General features: G+C 43.7%; 1 protein-coding gene across 7 annotated transcripts in view; it reads right to left on the reverse strand.

The window, feature by feature from the left end:
- LOC117269845 (ras-specific guanine nucleotide-releasing factor RalGPS1) overlaps nt 1-19,431 on the reverse strand; it is a 345,328-nt gene that overhangs the window by 8,260 nt on the left and 317,637 nt on the right. For 4 of the 7 annotated variants that reach the window (XM_078161979.1, XM_078161980.1, XM_078161981.1 and 1 more), the window contains 2 exons: nt 17,300-17,405; nt 15,441-15,532 (listed from right to left, as the gene is read on the reverse strand). In XM_078161979.1, coding sequence (XP_078018105.1) covers nt 15,441-15,532; nt 17,300-17,405 — 198 coding nt within the window. Of the gene's footprint in view, nt 1-15,440; nt 15,533-17,299; nt 17,406-19,431 lie in introns of those variants that run through there. The other 3 variants (XR_013488122.1, XR_013488120.1, XM_078161982.1) reach the window with 2 other exon arrangements.

Consider the following 19,431-nt stretch of genomic DNA (forward strand, 5'->3'; position numbering starts at 1 on the left):
ACATTTTCAACTGAGAAGGAAAAGGTCCCCATAAACAGAACCTCCTTAATCAATGAAACACAACCACCGGGTGAATAACAACTCTGACGCCATGGTCCAGCATGGCAGGGACCACACAATTCACTAGTCTGAAGCCACAGTCCAGCATGGCAGGGACCGCACAGTTCACGGGCCTGCTCCCAGAATGGCAGAGGCCATTGATGAAGCAAAATTTAGTCTGTAAAACCTTGCGAAGGTCCCAGACGAGGCCCAACCGGCCGCCACACAAATGTCCTCCAGAGGAAGCCCCCTTGAAGAGCGCACAAGAGGCAGCCATCCCTCTGGTGGAGGGACTTCAGCACCATCATAGGCCAGAGCTACGGCCTCAATGACCCAGTGCTGCTTGGACAGAGCTTAGCGCAGCTTAGCTTCCCCATAGCACACAAAGAGCTAATCGGTCTGTCTAACGGGGTGTGTGCAGTCAATGTACACCCTCAGGGACCGGACCGGACAGACCAAGTGCAACTGGACTGCCTCCGCAGATTCATGTGGAGGAGGATGGAAGGGCTCCAGAACCAAGGGCCTCAACACAAAAGAGCGAGGGATCACCTTCGGTAAAAAAGCTGGATTAGGCAGGAGAGAGATGGCAGATCCCTCTCCTCCTAATCTCAGACAAGACGGATGCACAGACAGGGCATGCAGTTCAGAGACCCGCTTTGCTGAGGCCATGGTAAGTCCATGGCTGTTTTGAGGGAAAGAAGCTCCAGCCCCACATTGGCCAAAGGCTCAAAAGAAGGCTCTGACAGATCCCGCAGCATCAACTGCAAATCCCATGATGGGACCATGTGGGACCTTGGTGGCCGTATACGCCTAGCCCCCTTCAAAAACTGGCTAACAAGGGGTTGTGAGCCCACTGTCCTACCCTCAATAGGGATGTGACGGTCAGATATGGCCGCCACATTGCCCCTCAAGGTGGATTCTGTCAGCCCTTTCTCCAACAGTGTCTGTAAAAATAAAAGGACCCCCCGTGTCCCACAGGAGACCGGGTTCCAGCCCTTTCCTGCACACCACTGGCAAAACCGTTTCCATCTACCAGCGTAAAGCACCCTGGTAGAGGGAGCTCTGGCTGCCTGCAGGGTAGCCATAACAGCAGACCTGTAAATCCCTGGGTTCTGGTGCCGGAGCTGCCCTTGAGCCTGCGACAGCATGTCCGGCCTGACTGGGAGACACCATGGGGTTCCTGCCAGCAGCCTCTGCAAGATCACCATCCATGGCTGATGTGGCCAATCTGGGGCCATAATTCCCACCTTGGCCAGAATGGCTGGTATGAGGGGAAAGGGAGGAAATGCATACAGCAGGCCCTGGGGCCACCGGCCTGCAAGAGCGTCCACCCCCAATGTTTCCATCTGCCCCGCTATGGAGTACCACAGCGGGCAGTGGGTGGTCTCCGGTGAGGCACACAGGTCTACCTGGGCCTCTCCGAATCGAGACCAAATGGCTTCCACAATCTGTGGGTGAAGTTGCCACTCCCCTGGCCTGGGGCCACTCCTGGACAGGAGATCTGCTGCCACGTTCAACTCCCCCGGTGAGTGGATGGCTTTCAGGGACACACCCTGAGCATGAGCCCAGAGGAGGAGTTTGTGTGCCAGGTCGTGCAGGGACCATGACCGTAGACCTCCCTGGTGGTTGATGTAGGCAACCACGGTTGAATTGTCGGTCCGAACCAACACGTGCTTCCTCCAAAACACAGGACGGAAATACACCAAGGCCCGATACACTGCCTCCAGTTCGAGCAGGTTGATGTGAGCCCCCCTCCAAAAGGGACCCCACCGGCCCCAGGCTTCTGAGGCGTCCGTAGTTACGGTCGCCTTTGAGCACACCGGGCCCAGTGGAACTCCTTCCCTCAGGCCCAGGGCCGTGGTCCACCATGCAATTGCTGGGAGGCAAATCAGAGACACAGGCCTAGCCCTCAGGCCATCCTCATGGGGGCTCACCTTGTGCCTGGCAAGCCAACGCTGCAGCGGCCGCATATGAAGCAACCCCAGGGGCACCACCTGGGATGCTGCCGCCATGAGGCCCAACAGCCTCTGGCCATGCTACACTGTTATGTGCTCGCCCACAGTTAAATGTGACAAGCTGTCCATCAGCACCACTGTCAGGACAGCTCTCATTGAGGTTGAATCTAGAACCAAACCCCGATATTCCACTGTTCTGGATGGAACAAGGCAACTCTTCTCCCTGTTCAAGGCCAGCCCCAGGTCCTCGAGGTGTTTCAACACCGTCAAGGTGTCGAGCCGGGCCTGTTGTTCTGTTGGGGAGCAAACCAACCAATCGTCCAGGTAATTCAAGATATGAATACCCTGGCGACGGAGAGGGGCCTGCGCCGCCTCCATGCACTTTGTGAAGGTGCGAGGGGACAAGGACAGGCCAAACGGGAGGACGGTGTACTCGTATGCGTTGCCTTGAAAGAAGAAACGGAGGTACTTCCTGTGGTCTCTGTGTACAGGAATGTGGAAGTATGCGTCTCACAGATCCACTGTAGTGAACCAGTCCCCGTGCCTTATAGATGACAGAAGGCATGACAGACGGAGCATATGGAAGGGCAGGCATTTCAGAAAGCCGTTGAACCCCTTTAGGTTCAAGATAGGACGGAGGCCTCAGTCCTTCTTTGAATAAAACCCTTGGCGCATCTCGCCACGGGTGTTATTGCCTCTTTCTTCAGAAGGGCCAAGACCTCTGCCACAAGGGACTGACAATCTGTCATGTCGCTTAGGAGGGTAGGAATGATTCCGGAAAACTGTGGTGGTCTGGTTCGGAGCTGGAGTCTGATAACCGTCAGCGATGGAAACGGCTGCCAGCCGACTGGGGTCTGGTGCCCCCGAGATGGATGGTCCCACTGCGGTCATTGCGAAAGGAACACTGGCAAGCCTGGCCACCCCTGAGGCCGTAGAGATGGCCGGAAAGGACCCACGACCCCAGCGCAAACATGAGGCTGGTACATCCCTCACAGAGCGCGTCAGCTCCCTCGCCCTACGAGACTGCTCCAAGGCTGTCTCACAGGGTGGACCAAAGACCTCTCCTGGCACCACTGGAGCCGCCAGGACAGCAATGCACTCCTGGTCGGACAAATTGGACTGGGACAGCCAGACTTGGCAGCGCACCTCGACCACTGAGGCCATTGACTGACCAAGGGCCTGAGCATGCACACTGGTACCCCGCAGCAACATGTCTGCTATGCAGAGCATCTCAGCCGTCTCACCACTCGGGGTTGCTGAAGCCACATCCTGCAGCAGGCCCTCCAAATAAAGCAGCAACAAGGAATTGGTGCACGCCAGCCTGGCTGCCAAAGCTGAGGCATGATAAGCTTGGCGGAGGTGGTTATCAGTTGCCCTGCAGTGCCTGTTAGAGTGATTTGTATCCCTGCCGGCCCTTGCCACAGCTCCTGCTAGCATACCAAAGGTAGGCCCAACTTAGGGGGCCGTGGCCACCCCATATGTTTCAGCCCCTGCAATGTTGGCCAGCTGGGTCCTCAGAAGGGCTGCGGAACTAGAAGCCCTCCACGAGGACTGCAGCTCAGTCATAAAATCAGGGAGGACAGGGAGCCCATCTGACCTGCGTTGGCATGAGCCCCTGTCAAACACTGAAGCAGCTGGAAGCGGAGCTTGGCAGACCAGCTGGAAGCGTGCTGCTGCTCTCGCAACCACAGCTCTATCAGAAGGGTCCATCGGCTCAGGCTCCGAAGCCTGCGAAGCACCATCCCCCAAATCAGAGAGCGACTGGACATCCTCCTCAGACTGGGGATCATGCAGGTAGTCCAGATTGTCAGAGGCTGCAACAGAAAGCACATCTGGATCCTTATCCCAGACCTAAGGGGCTGACCTGCTCATGTCATGCAGCCCCAAAGGGCACTGAGCATGAACAAGCTCCTGCTGGGTATCTAGCATTGCCTGCACCTGCAGCTGCAGCTGCCCAACCTCTGCCTCCGGGCGCTTCCTCTACCGCGCGCACTGTCTATCCACCAGCGGCGGGCTGCGCGCCGCCTCTGTCTCCAGCTCATCCTCCGCTCACTGATCTCCTTGGTCAGGGTGAATTGATGGAGGGGGGAAAATGTCGCCATCGCCCTCCTGTGACATGGTCTGGCACGCCAAGACAGTCACTCGGATCTAGCAGGAAAATACAGGTGTGGATAAAGCCTCAGGCAGCGTACGACCTCGCGGCCGCAGCGGCTCCTCTCAGGTCGAAAAAGTAAGTCCTTTTACTACTCACCTGGTCGAAGACCGCAACAAACAATTTCAGCCACGTGAGGTAGCGTTTTCCCTCACGGGAAAAGAGGCTCCCGCAGCGCCACACAATAAATATAACTCCAAAAACGATCCGATGATCTGCGCACTCTTCCTCACTGCAGCAACAAGCTGTTCCTGAAGGAAGAATAAGTCAATAAGTAATTTATTCCATTGAAATATCATTGATGTATTATAGAAAAGTGATTTATCTTTTTATAAATGACAAAAGGCACATCTGCCTAATTTTTGTTGTGGTATTGTGATACTACTCAGAACCGTGATACTTTCACTGGTATCGTACCGTGGGTATCAGTTTTGGTACCGTGACAACACTAGATGTCACAACCATTCCATTCGGAGTTGCGCAGTGAGGAGGTTCGGCCCACTTTTGAGAGTGGGGGAACACTGCTCTCTCAGAGGCCAAACGTTTTCCCCTACTTCTAATTTTACAAATTAAGCACTGTATATACATATATATTTACAATATATTTTATCAAAACTGGAAGTGGCAATAACATTGTGGAACTGTAGGGTTCATTATTTAACCATTAACGGGACCTGAATGCTGCTGTTAATCATTAAAAATAATAATATAGTAACTATGATTTAATTATCAATATTAACTATTAATTCAACAGCAATTAATATTTATCCGCTATACAAAAAGCAAAACACGCACACACACACACACACACACACACACACACACCCACACACACACACCCTTCCAGTCTGGTTATTGGCAGCTCTATTCTGAGGAACGTGAAGTTAGCAACACCAGCGGCCATAGTCAAACGTATCCCTGTGGCCAGAGCGGGCGACATTGAATCAAATTTAAAACTGCTGGCTAAAGCTAAACGTAGATTCAGTAAGATTGTTATTCACGTCGGGGGCAATGACACCCGGTTATGCCAACTGGAGGTCACTAAAATTAATATTGCCTCGGTGTGTGAATATGCAAAAACGATGTCGGACTCCGTAGTTTTCTCTGGACCCCTCCCAAATCTGACCACTGATGAGATGTTTAGCCGCATGTCATCATTTAATCGCTGGCTGTCCAGGTGGTGTCCAGCAAACGATGTGGGTTTTGTTAATAATTGGCAAACTTTCTGGGGAAAACCTGGTCTTATTAGGAGAGACGGCATTTATTCCACTTTGGATGGAGCTGCTCTCATTTCTAGGAACCTGGCAAATTTTATTAGTAATTCAAATCCTTGACAACCCAGAGCTGAGATCAGGACTCAGAGTCACAGTCCTATAGACTTCTCTGAGCTTCTAGTTCAGTTACCCACCCATAGTTTTCATACTTTTATACAAACGGTGTCTGTCCCCCGACCACCTAAATTATCTAAATCTACAATTAAACAAAGAGGAGTTGTGCATAACAACCTCATAAAAATTAAAACCTCTTCTGTGACAGAAAGACAAAACAGGAGAATTAAATGCGGACTGTTAAATATCAGGTCTCTATCGTCTAAAGCAGTGTTAGTAAACGAATTATTATCAGATAATCATATTGATTTACACAGTCTCATCGAAACCTGGCTGTGTCAAGATGAATATGTTAGTCTTAATGAGTCCACTCCTCCCAGTCATAATAATACCCACATTCCTCGAGGCAGCAGCCGAGGAGGGGGAGTTGCAGCCATTTTTAACTCTAGTCTGTTAATCAGCCCTAAACCTAAACTAGATTATAATTCATTTGAAAGCCTCGTTCTTAGTCTTTTACATCTGACCTGAAAAACCTCGCAACCACTTTTATTTGTTACAGTGTACCGTGCTCCTGGCCCATATTCTGAATTTGTATCTGAATTCTCAGAGTTTTTATCCAGTTTAGTTCTTAAATCAGATAAAGTTATTATTGTAGGCGATTTTAACATTCAACGTTGATAATGACTCCCTGGCTACTGCGTTTATCTCATTATTAGACTCCATTGGCTTCAGTCAGGGTGTACATGAACCCACTCATTGTTTTAACCATACCCTTGATCTAGTTCTGACGTATGGAATTGAAATTGATAACCTAACAGTCTTTCCACAGAATCCCTCGCTATCGGATCATTATTTGATTACTTTTGATTTCTCTTTACTCGATTACACGCCACTCAGCAACAGTTACTATACTAGATGTTTATCAGATAGTCCTGTCGCAAAATTTAGGGAAATAATTACTCCGTCGTTAAATTCAATACCATGTCCTTCAGTAACAGAGGTTTCCCGTGCCGACTTTAACCTCTCCCGAATTGATCATCTAGTCGATAGCGCCATAGGCTTGCTGCGAACAACACTCGACTCTGTAGCTCCTCTTAAAAAGAAGTTAACAAAGCAAAGAAAGTTTGCTCCTTGGTATAACTCTCAAACCCGTAAGTTAAAACAAATATCACAAAAATTTGAAAGGAATTGGTGATTAACCAAACTGGAAGAATCTCGTTTAATCTGGGCAGACAGTCTCAAAATGTATAAGAGGGGCCTCCGCCTATTACTCAGCATTAATAGAAGAAAACAAAAATAACCCCAGGTTTCTTTTCAGCACTGTAGCCAGGCTGACTGAGAGTCAAAGCTCTATTGAGCCTTGTATTCCTTTAGCCCTTAGAAGTAATCATTTTATGAGCTTTTTTAATGACAAAATTCTAACTATTAGAGGCAAAATTCATGACCTCCTGTCCTCAGATAGTACCTATCTAACCTCAAACACAGCTGTAAGACCTAATATATATTTAGATTGCTTCTCCCCAATTTCTCTTCAAGAATTGACTGCAGTGATTTCTTCATCTAAATCATCAACGTGTCTCTTAGACCCCATCCCAACTAGGCTACTTAAGGAGGTCTTACCTTTAGTTAACACTCATATATTAGATTTGATCAATATATCCTTAACAGGCTATGTACCACAGTCTTTTAAGGTAGCTGTAATTAAACCTCTCCTAAAAAAGCCCATCCTGGATCCAGAGGTGTTAGCCAACTATAGACCAATATCTAATCTTCCCTTTCTTTCAAAGATCCTTGAGAAAGTAGTCGCAGACCAGCTGTGTGATTTTCTCCATGATAATAATTTATTTGAGGAATTTCAGTCAGGATTTAGAGTGCATCATAGCACTGAGACAGCACTAGTTAAAATTACAAATGACCTTCTGATTGCTTCAGACAAAGGACTGGTCTCTGTACTTGTTTTATTAGATCTTAGTGTGGCGTTTGACACTATTGACCATCAAATTCTGCTACAGAGACTGGAACACTTAATTGGCCTAAAAGGTTCTGCACTAAGCTGGTTTAAGTCTTATTTATCTGATCGTTTTCAGTTTGTTGACGTTCATAATGAATCATCCTTACATACCAAAGTTTGTTTTGGAGTTCCGCAAGGTTCTGTGCTCGGACCAATCCTATTTACTCTATATATGCTTCCTTTAGGTAACATCATTAGAAATCTCTCTGTAAGTTTCCATTGTTATGCGGATGACACACAGTTGTATTTATCGATGAAGCCAGAAGAAAGTAATCAGTTAACTAAACTTCATAATTGCCTTAAAGACATAAAAACATGGATGAGCACCAATTTCCTGATGTTAAATTCAGACAAAACTGAAGTTATTGTTCTTGGCCCCAAACAACTCAGAGACTCTTTATCTGATGACATAGTTTCTCTAGATGGCATTGCTCTGGCCTCTAGCACTACTGTAAGAAACCTCGGAGTAACATTTAATCAAGATTTGTCTTTTAATTCTCATTTAAAACAAACCTCACGGATTGCATTTTTTCATCTGCATAATATTGCGAAAATTAGGCCTATCCTGACCTGAAAAGATGCAGAAAAATTGGTCCACGCTTTTGTTACCTCAAGGCTGGATTACTGTAACTCTCTATTATCAGGTAGCTCTTGTAAGTCTTTAAAAACTCTCCAGCTAATTCAGAATGCAGCAGCACGTGTACTAACAGGAACTAAGAAACGAGATCATATTTCTCCTGTTTTAGCGTCTCTGCACTGGCTCCCTTTAAAATCCAGAATTGAATTTAAAATCCTACTGTTAACTTATAAAGCTCTAAATGGTCAAGCTCCATCATATCTTAGAGAGCTCATAGTGCCATATTATCCCACCAGAACACTGCGCTCGGAGAATACAGGGTTACTTGTGGTCCCTAAAGTCTCCAAAAGTAGATCAGGAGCCAGAGCCTTCAGCTATCAGGCTCCTCTCCTGTGGAATCATCTTCCTGTTACGGTCCGGGAGGCAGACACCGTCTCCACATTTAAGACTAGACTTAAGACTTTCCTCTTTGATAAAGCTTATAGTTAGGGCTGGCTCAGGCTTGCCCTGTACCAGCCCCTAGTTAGGCTGACTTAGGCCTAGTCTGCCGGAGGACCCCCTATAATACACCGGCCACCTTCTCTCTCTCTCTCTCTCTCTCTCTCTCTCTCGTATCCTATTACTGCATCTTGCTAACTCGGCCATTCTGGATGTCACTAACTCAGCTTCTTGTACGGAGCCTTTGTGCTCCACTGTCTCTCAGATTAACTCATATCACAGCGGTGCCTGGATAGTGTGACGTGTGTGGTTGTGCTGCTGCCGTGGTCCTGCCAGATGCCTCCTGCTGCTGCTGCCATCATTAGTCATACTTCTACTGTTATTATATACATATGATTATTGTCACATATGTATACTATCAGATATTAATACTTTCAACATATTGTACCACAGTAGCCAGAACTATAATTATAATATTATTACTTTCATTAATGTTGTTATAAGCTACTGTCATTACCGTCTGTCCTGCATCTCTCTCTCTGTCTGTCTCTCTCTCTCTCTCTTTCTCTCTCATTGTGTCATACGGATTATTGTTAATTTATTATGCTGATCTGTTCTGTACGACATCTATTGCACGTCTGTCCGTCCTGGAAGAGGGATCCCTCCTCAGTTGCTCTTCCTGAGGTTCCTACTGTTTTTTTTTCCCCGTTAAAGGGTTTTTTTTGGGGAGTTTTTCCTTATCCGCTGTGAGGGTCCAAAGGACAGAGGGATGTCGTATGCTGTAAAGCCCTGTGAGGCAAATTGTGATTTGTGATATTGGGCTTTATAAATAAAATTGATTGAATTGATTGAAAATTGACAGTCTAATCTTTAACTCCCAGGCTTATTAAATCACCACATTCATCATCATAACTGCTTAATGTTATCATCTGTATGTGTGTCTATTATCAGTCTTACAGTCTTAGTCATACTTCTACTATTATTATACACATATGATTATTATTGTCACATACATATACTATCATATATTAATATATACATGTAACATGTATACTACCAAGATACAATAATCAAACCACCGGGATCAAATCAGTGTGCATTCAAGATGGCAGACAGTCGGCGTCCTCCATCACTTCGGCTCTCAAATTATAACTTTTAATCCAGTTTTATGCCACTTATAATAAGACTACTTTTAAGATTTTATTTGTTTTAAAGTCTGAATGTTGGCCGGATGGCTGATCTCGTGTTTTCGATCGGCGGATTTTAGGCTTTTTGGGACACTTGTGTGACTGGTGCCGACACAGTCACACCCCAAACTACTTTAGCGCTTCGCTAACTTTTAGCAATAAACTAGTTTTTCTCCATTCTACAACCGGATCAACCACAACGATACTACCCGCCTGAGAGGGAAAGACCCTGTGAACACTTCGGCCACCCCAGAACCCATTTTTACACCTCATGTGCTGTTTTCTGGACACCGGACTGACTGCAGCTACCCGGCAAAATTCACTGGTTTCTTCCGGACACCCATTCATCTCAACGGGCCCAGTGATTGGGCCCACGCCGGTAAGTCCCGCTTTCTACTGGATCCAAACCCACCCTGTTCTGAGACAACACAACGTCGCGGACTCCTTTTGGAGTCCCCCGCACGTAAGTTCTTTCTGCTGTGGCTCATACCAAGCTAGAGAAAGTAGCTTCCTGGCAAATATAATCACGCCATTACACATTACACTGTTGCTGCTGGAATTTGTTTTCTGTTTCCTAGGCTACCCCATTGCCCCCTATGGCTCCACTCACCTCTCCACATAACTGTGACAGCTGTCTCCACAAATCCCAAAAGATCGTCGCGGCGGAGGGGTCGCTGTCATCTACAGAGACAATTTCTTTTATAAGCCTGTTCCCTGTGGGGAATTCTCCTCCTTCAAAAACTTAACATTTTGTGTTAATAAGCACCAGCTGATTTTATTCCTTTTAATTCACCGCCCTCCTAAGCTCAATGGCACTTTTATCTCTGAATTCTCTGACCTGCTCTCTCTGCTTTTACCTAATTATGACCGGGTCTGCATAATCGGTGACTTCAACATTCATGTTTGTTGTCCTGGTGATGCTCTTGCAGGGGAATTTCTTAATCTTTTAGAATCGTTTAATTTTGTTTTACATTCCACAGGGCCCACCCATGAGAAGGGCCATATCTTAGATCTTGTTATTTCATATGGTCTGAAGATTGATAATGTGGAACTTATTAACACCTGTATATCCGATCACTTTACTATTGTTTTAAACTTGTACTCCTCTCCTTCGCCTAAAGTCTCACCTGCCCCATCCGCCCCCGCATGATTAACTCAACAACAGCAGCTAAATTTTCACATGCTTTTTCATGCCTCTCTTCCAAACTACCTCTCTCCGATGATACCAACCTCCTGGTGAATTCTTTCAATGACCTCTGCCTGAATACAATGGACTCAGTAGCCCCAGTCAAAACCAGAACCAAAATCACTTCCTCAGTCTCTCCATGGTTTAATGACCATACCCGCTCCTTAAAAAGAGAGGTACGCAAAATAGAGCGTAAATGGAAGTCCTGCAAACTTCAAGTTCACTATGAGCATTTGAAAAGCCTAATGAATGATTACAACGCTGCAGTTAAGGACACACGAGCAACTTATTTCTCCAACTTGACCTCCCAGAATGCTCAAAACTCTAAAGTGCTGTTTCAAACACTTGACCGAATTGTTGGTGCCCCCACCAATATTAATTTACATGCATCACCTGAACTCTGTGAGCAATTTTCATCATTTTTCACTGAAAAAATTGAAAACATTAGATCTCACACCATCAGCAGTCGACCCCACAATTCACTTGTCCCGGAACCACCAACTCACCGATCTTACTCTATCAGTCCTCTGCTCGTTTAGTTCAGTGTCACTAACTGATCTCATCACAATGGTGATGCGCATGAAATCCTCCTCTTGCCCTTTGGATGTGGTCCCTGCCAGACTACTGAAGGAAATTATGCCCACTGTTGGTCCCTTCATTTTATCTATCATCAATCACTCTCTGACCTCAGGTGTGGTTCCTGCTTATTTTAAATCTGCTCTAATTGAACCTATTCTCAAAAAACCCAATCTAGACCCATCCATTCTGAACAACTACAGACCTGTCTCAAAGCTCCCTTTTTTATCAAAGATCCTAGAAAAAACTGTATTCAAACAATTAATAACTCATCTATCAGTCAATAACTTATTCAAAAAATTCCAATCCGGCTTTCGATCACTTCATAGCACAGAATCAGTTCTCCTTAAAGTTTGCAATGATCTCCTGTTGGCTGAAGATGCCGGCGAGTGTTCCTGTTTTAGTTCTCTTGGACCTTAGCACCGCATTCGATATGGAAGACTATGATATTTTAATTGACAGGTTAGAGAAGTGGGCAGGAATCACTGACATGGCCCTGAATTGGTTCAGGTCTTACCTTTATAACAGATACTCTTCCGTATCTATAGCTGGCTCTGTTTCTGCCCCCACTAACGTCTTCTATGGTGTCCCCCAGGGGTCGATCCTGGGCCCTATTCTCTTTTCCATTTACATGCTCCCTCTAGGTGACATCATTCATAAATACAACGTCCATTTTCATTGTTATGCAGACGACACACAGTTATACATCCCAAAAAAAAAAAAGTGGTCCAGACATATTTTTATCATTTGAGAAACATAGCCAAAGTCAGGTCTTTTATCTCAGCCACAGATTTGGAGAAACTCATCCATGCTTTTATTTCTTCACGCCTTGACTATTGTAATAGCTTATATACCTGTCTCAGCCAGAAATCACTTCACCATCTACAGTTAGTACAAAATGCTGCAGCTCGGCTTTTTTTTTTTTTTTTTACTTTTTTTTTTCTGCAGCTTGGCTTTTAACTAGGTCCAAACAATGTGACCACATCACCCCTGTTTTAGCATCCCTGCACTGGCTGCCTGTTCATTTTAGGATTGATTTTAAAAATCTTTTATTTGTTTTTAAGGCCAGACTTGGGCTAGCCCCTGCCTATATTTCAGACCTTCTATCCTCACACAAACCAGCTTGCAGTCTGAGATCCGCTGGTAATGCCCTGCTAACTGTTCCAAGGTCTAGGCTGAAAACAAAAGGCGACAGGGCCTTTGCAATCAGGGCCCCTAGACTCTGGAACGATTTGCCAGAGGAAATCAGGTTTTCAGAGTCTGTTCCTCATTTTACCTTGCTCCTCAAGACACACTTTTACAGGAAGGCTTTTATAATGTAATGTTTAAGTTGATGTAATGTTTAATTTGTATGTATTTTGTGTTGATATTGACTGTGTGCTGATATTTTATGCTATAAAGCACTTTGTTATTTATATTGAAAAGTGCTATACAAATAAAGTTATTATCATTATTATTATTATTATTATTATTATTATTACTATTATATCATTACTTAAATTAATGTTATTGTAGCTATTGTCATTACTGTTTGATGTCATCTGATGTTTTATCTCTCTCTGCCTCTCTTTCAATGTTTCATTTTGTCACATGGATTATTGTACATTTATTATGTTGATCTGATCTGTACACACAACATCTATTGCACGTCTGTCGATCCTGGAAGAGGGATCCCTCCTTAGTTGCACTTTCTGAGCTCTTTTAAAGGTTTGAGTCTTTCCTTACCCACTGTGGGGGTCCAAGGACAGAGGGATGTTGTATGCTCTCTGAGCGCAATTGTGATTTGTTGTATTGGGCTTTATGAATAAAACTGAATTTAACTGAACTGAATTATTTTATTTACTTTCTATGTATATATGCTACTATTTTTGTCACATTATTTCTCCAATAACAAAAAAAGTCTTTGCATTCAAAGCAATAGTAGAAAATGCTTGCGCTACCCTTGCATATATGTTCCATACATTTGCAGCGAGTTGTCTGTTTTGTTATCCTTTAGTGACATAAATGGAGGCTAAGGTACCTTTATAATCATCTTGTGACAGCCGGGATAGCTGGGAAATGATTGGTTTTAATTTGTTAATTTGAGATTATCTTGTGACATAGCATGTGCTTGTGCTTACAGTGAGGTTCACAGATAATGGATGACTGCCTTAAATATACTGACAATAAAAAGTGAGTGGTTGCAGTGTTTTTAGATTTTAGTGCAGCTTTTGATGTACTGGACATGAAATTGTTGCCGGACAAACTAAAATGGTACAAAGTTGCACCTTACACCATATGTTGGTTAAACAGTTATTTTTCTGATAGAAAACAGTATGTATTTTATATTGGTAGTTTTCCAAATGTGAAAGAATTACAATGTGTTGTACCACAAGGAAGCTATTTGGGACCATTACTGTTCTCTATCTTCACCAATGATCTCCCTCTTGTTCTACATCAAGTGAGAGCAAATGATACAACATTGTATTTACCAACAGCATCTATTGAGGAATAGTCTAGTGCTTTGGACAAGGAAATACAATCAATTGCCGTGTGGCCATGGAGTAATAAGTTAGTTTTTAATTTATCAAAAAGAAAAGGTGTAGTATTTGGATCAACTTTCAGACTTAAACATAAACCACAGTTAAACCTGTTTATGCAGGGAGTGCCTGTGTAACAGGTAGAGGAAACCAAACACCTCAGGGTGATATTAGACAGCAGACTGAAGTGGTCAAAACAGACCGAAAAAACTGTTGCAGTTAAGGTAAGAGTTCTGGTAGTTATCAAGAGATGTGCTAAAAATCCCAAATATCCTTTACCATCATTTTTTTATAGTAGTAACGCCCATAAAATTACTATTAGGCATGCAGCAGTTGTTTTCTACTTCCTGTTTAAAAAACAAATGCAAGGCCACACACTAATGTTCAGAGGAATGAAATTATTGAATGGTTTGCCATCGGACATTACACATGTAACAAGTGCAGCTGCCTGATGGCATAGAACACCATATTTGCTTGTGTGGACCCCAGGAAGAGTAGTTGCTGCCTTGGTGGTGACTAATGGGGATCCAAATAAATAAATAAATAAATAGATAAAAAAAGATAAAAAAAATAAATAAATAAACCATGTCACTACTGTCCAATAAAAAATATACACAGATACTGCAGTGTCAAGATTTCCAATAACCACCGTTTTCCTAGATTTGACCCATACTGGTGGATGTAATTTCCATCTCAACAGATATGGGTCAAATGACCCAGAACAGACTTAATGAACAAAACCTTTTAGCACCTGTAAGTTATAGTTAAACTTTGCAGACCAGATATTATAAAATGTTAGTATTTGTACGTTCTACAAACCACAGATACCTTACTTTTGCACATTATTATGTAGTGGGTACGTTGAAACTTTATGTTTCAACAATGCTGTGGTTAATGCATGTTTAGGTTTAGACACAAAAACCACTTGGCTATGGTTGGGAAAAAAACATGTTTTGGCTTAAAATACCCAGTTTGTGGGTACAATCCTGACAGGAAATGCAGCGATGTCTCTGTTAAAGAAAAACTGCTTGAAGTGCTACTTTCCTGGCAGGAAACCCAGCAACATCTCAGTGATAACTGTTCATGGCACTATTTCTGCTAGAAAAACAGTGATGGGTTGCAATAAAACAATCCATGCCTAAGTTCTAAAATCTGTTGGAAACACAGCAATGACTCGCTAAATCACAACAAGTGTTGTTTTTTGGTCTCCAACAGTGGTCTGCAGCGTGGCAGGTGTCTCGCCAAGGTGACACACTATCCACCACCCCCTCACCTCTAGATGACAAAGTCAGCTCATATGCTGCATGAAATATAAAGGTATTTGTACAAATGTAACATATCTGTGGTTTGTAGAAACATACAATGCCAGCATTTTCTTCAAGCGACTGGCCTGGACTATGTCCAATTATGTTCATCTCTCTCCTCAGCAAAAAGAGTCAAAACAAATTGGCGAGTGTGTGTGCTGGTTATACCTGAGGTCTACTGCTCCTACAAGCCTCTTCCAGGTTTTTGTGCCAGATGATCGCTGAAAACCTGGATCCTGTTTGGAACTTGTAAACGTTGCCTGTGAAATGACATAAATTGTTTTGTGTGATTACTTGACTATAGATGACATGGATTTTTAAAATGCCATATTGTAAATCTTAGCTTTGACAATCAGCTTTTTCCATAAAGGGCTGTCAATTCTGGAACAAATTACCAACTAAAATCAAACTGATTCCAGATATATTTATATATATATATTATATAGTATATATTTTCCCCTGTTAAAGGGTTTTTTTGGGGGAGTTTTTCCTTATCTGCTGTGAGGGTCCTAAGGACAGAGGGATGTTGTATGCTGTAAAGCCCTGTGAGGCAAATTGTGATTTGTGATATTGGGCTTTATACATAAAATTGAATTGAATTGAATTGAATATAAAATCCCTCATAACATGCTCAAGTGCTGGCTAAGAACCCACTCTTAGCTAACTGCTTTCTCATGTATTGGTGTGCCGTGGTATGTGTATATATAAAAATCCCCTCTCATGGGGGTGGTGGTGTGTCTTCCTCAAGCTTGGGTCCTCTACCAGAGGCCTGGGAGTTGGACGGTTCTGCGCAGTATCTTAGCTGTTCCTAGGACTGCATTCTTTTGGACAGAGACTACAGATGTTATACCTGAAATCTGCTGAAACCACTCCGCTTTCAGCCCTTGGTATTTTTTGAGCTTCTTCTCTCTTTCTGAGGTTACTGTCACTTGGAATTGATGCATCTATCACTACTGCCTTCTTGTGTTGTTTGGAGATCAACACGATTTTCTGGTTGGTTAGCCAAGACCATTTTGTCCCAGTTTGTCAGTCTGGATCTGGAAGTCCCACAGGATCTTAGTTCAGTCATTCTCAATCACCTCAGGAGGTGTCTTCCATTCTGACCTTGGTACTTCCAGCCCATTCTCAGTGCAGATGTTCCTGTACAATATGGCAGCCACTTGGTCATGGCATTCCATGTACGCTCTTCCTGCCTGCATCTCACACCCTGCTATTATGTGTTAAACTGTCTCAGAAGCATCTTTGCACAGCCTGCACCTGGGGTCCTGTCTGGTGTGGTAGACCCCTGCTTTTATTGAGTACTTCTATTCCTGTGCTACCATGATTAGTGCATCTGTGCTGTCTTTCAGTCCAGTCTTTTCCAGCCACTGGTTGGATTTCTTGATGTCGGCCACTTCTTCAATCTGTCGGTGGTATATGCCGTGCAGGGGCTTGTCCTTCTGTGATGGTTCGTCCTCCTCTTCTGCATTCAGTTAACAGCTCATCTTTGAGGGTCATCCTCCTGATGTTTTCCTGGATCTTGGTTGTTTCGTCTTAGACAGTGGCTCTGATGCTCACCAGTCCTTGGCCCCCCTCTGATGACTGGCAGGGTGAACACATTGATGGCTCAGACCTTGTTCTTTAGTTCAGCTGACTTTTCAGGACCTGCCTTACACTGTGTGGGTATTTAGGTGTGGCTGACTGCCTGGCGGCCTCCTCATGGTTCCCGTTTGCATGTATATAATATATGTACACATATATATATCAGTATGTGTATTGTGCTATATGTATTATTGTGCCTTCCATGTCTATAGTGTATTGTTGTTTTAGGATGTTTGAAACTGTATATTTTTAAAACACTGCAGGCCTTCATGTAAAAGCAAAATTGGGGACGGGAGTTAAAAATTAGCTATAGATATAAACTGTCTATGCAACACATCAATACTCTGTATGGGAACTATGTTAAATTGCATTGTCCCATCAAATACTTAAAATTAATTAAATGAATTTGAAAAGAGCAGGAGCTCTGTTGGGGGCAGCAAGCTGACCTTTGTCTGGGTCATTGAGCTGGAAGATATTGGGTCTGGCAGGGTCATCTGGCAGCACCACCATCCATCCAGTCACACACACCTTCTTACAAGGGCTGGACTTATACTGTAGCAAACACAGGATTAAAGTGGATCAGATTCACAGCAAAGATCTCAAAACTAAATACATCAGTCTGTCAGTAAAAAAAAGAATAAAACAAAGGTGTAAAATGCATGCCTGCACTTCTGCTTCCTGCATTTTGCACAGGACTTGTATCATTTACCAGGACAGAAACCTTCACATGCAGTAAAACTTTAAGTAGATTGGGGGCGCCTGCCTCAGGTGCAAAGCCCAACCCACAGTCTGCTGCTATTGCATGTCATCCCCCCTTTCTCCCCCTTTTGGCAAAAAAGCCAAAAAAACAACATCTATCTATCTATCTATCCAAGCAGGGTCTCTGCAGATAAAGACAATGCCACACACAAAGAGAGGGTCATTATGACTGAGTGGGATTACTGCTGTATGAATCTATACATCTATACACAGGAAAATCCTGCACTGCAGAGTATATCTTTCATATTGACTTAAATAACCTCAAATTCTGATTTTATATTTTTGCTCATCATGTGCCACACAGTTGTTCACGATTGGCATGATATATCTTTTATGTAAAAGGTATATATATCTATAAGATAGATATACCTTTTATATAAAAGGTATGTAAGGCCAGGAGAATTCATAAAGATCCCAAACATCCAGATAACTGCCTTTTCACCCTGTTGAGATCAGGAAAAAGGTACCGGTTACAACAGGCAGCATTCAGATTCAGTTTGCTGCAGGGGTCCTTGTCCAGTGCTGCTGCTCGCTCTCCTCCGGGCAAAGTTGTGTGTAGCAGTGCGGAGTGAGGCGGAGGACACACTGTGATTTAGGCTTTAGCTAATGTCAGCTAAACGTGAACTTGACGCTGCAGCTATGAGCCTTTAGCTCCTTTTAGCAGAAGGCTAAACTATTAGCAACATTTTCTCTCCATCTCTGAAATGCTTCACTGATATTGACATGATTTATTTTGTCAGAGCTTTTTTAGACTCTGTTTTTGATAAGCGCGTCTTCCTTTTTTGGGTTGCTTTGCAGTGTAGGCCGTTGTGGCCAATCCTGGAATTGCAACCATTTTTCTAAAGGATTCCCCACCATTGAATCAGGTTTTCACAATCTGGGCTGGCACACATATCTATATTTTTGGAACAGCCAGCTGAAATGCCCTCTGTCTGAAATGAACTGTGATTAGCCAATGTCCAGTCTCCAGTCATTGGCTAGTCTGAAAACAAAGCCAAGAGGAGGTGGAGAGGGTAGTTTTCTGCCAGTCAACTTGAATCACAATATGCTCAAACTGCCTACCCTGTGGTGTAGGGGTAGTTAATGAGGTAGCTGTACTTCTAGGAAAATGGGTCTGTTACAGGGGAGGAAGTGGGTATACTCCCAAACATATTCCATTGGCTTTTTGGCTGATATGTGGGTATACTGTAAACAGCTAGAAAAAGAGGTGAGTATAAACCCTACACCTGCCTCTACCCTCCACTACAACACTCTGCCTACCACAGCTTTACTAGCCAACATTATTATGTTTTTATTCTTTATTAACTATAACTGGTACTGTCAATCAAGTGAGCAGAAGGTTAGGTAATTGACATATCTGTAAATCTGCAAATATGTTTACACTAGTCGTATTATTAAAATGTTCAGACGTTTTCATTTATTTTCAGCCAAAAGAGTCAATCCTGCAATACAATATCCACACATGACAACCTCAGTCTCTTCAGATTTCTTTTTTTTTTTGATAATGCTATGGAAAAATGAGCACTAATTTCCAAGGGTCATAACGATTTGGACAGGAGGGGCATTAAAAATAGCTTAAAATATATATTAATGAATCACTTTTAGGCCATCACGATACATACTTATTTTGCAGAGTCACACATCAATCAATCAATCAATCAATCAATTTTATTTATAAAGCCCAATATCACAAATCACAATTTGCCTCACAGGGCTTTACAGCATACGACATCCCTCTGTCCTTATGACCCTCGCAGCGGATAAGGAAACCCCCCCCCCCCCTCCCCCCCAAAAAAAAAACCCTTTAACGGGGAAAAAA

Source organism: Epinephelus lanceolatus, chromosome 19 (assembly GCF_041903045.1).
Source record: "Epinephelus lanceolatus isolate andai-2023 chromosome 19, ASM4190304v1, whole genome shotgun sequence".
Taxonomy (NCBI): Eukaryota; Metazoa; Chordata; class Actinopteri; order Perciformes; family Serranidae; genus Epinephelus; species Epinephelus lanceolatus.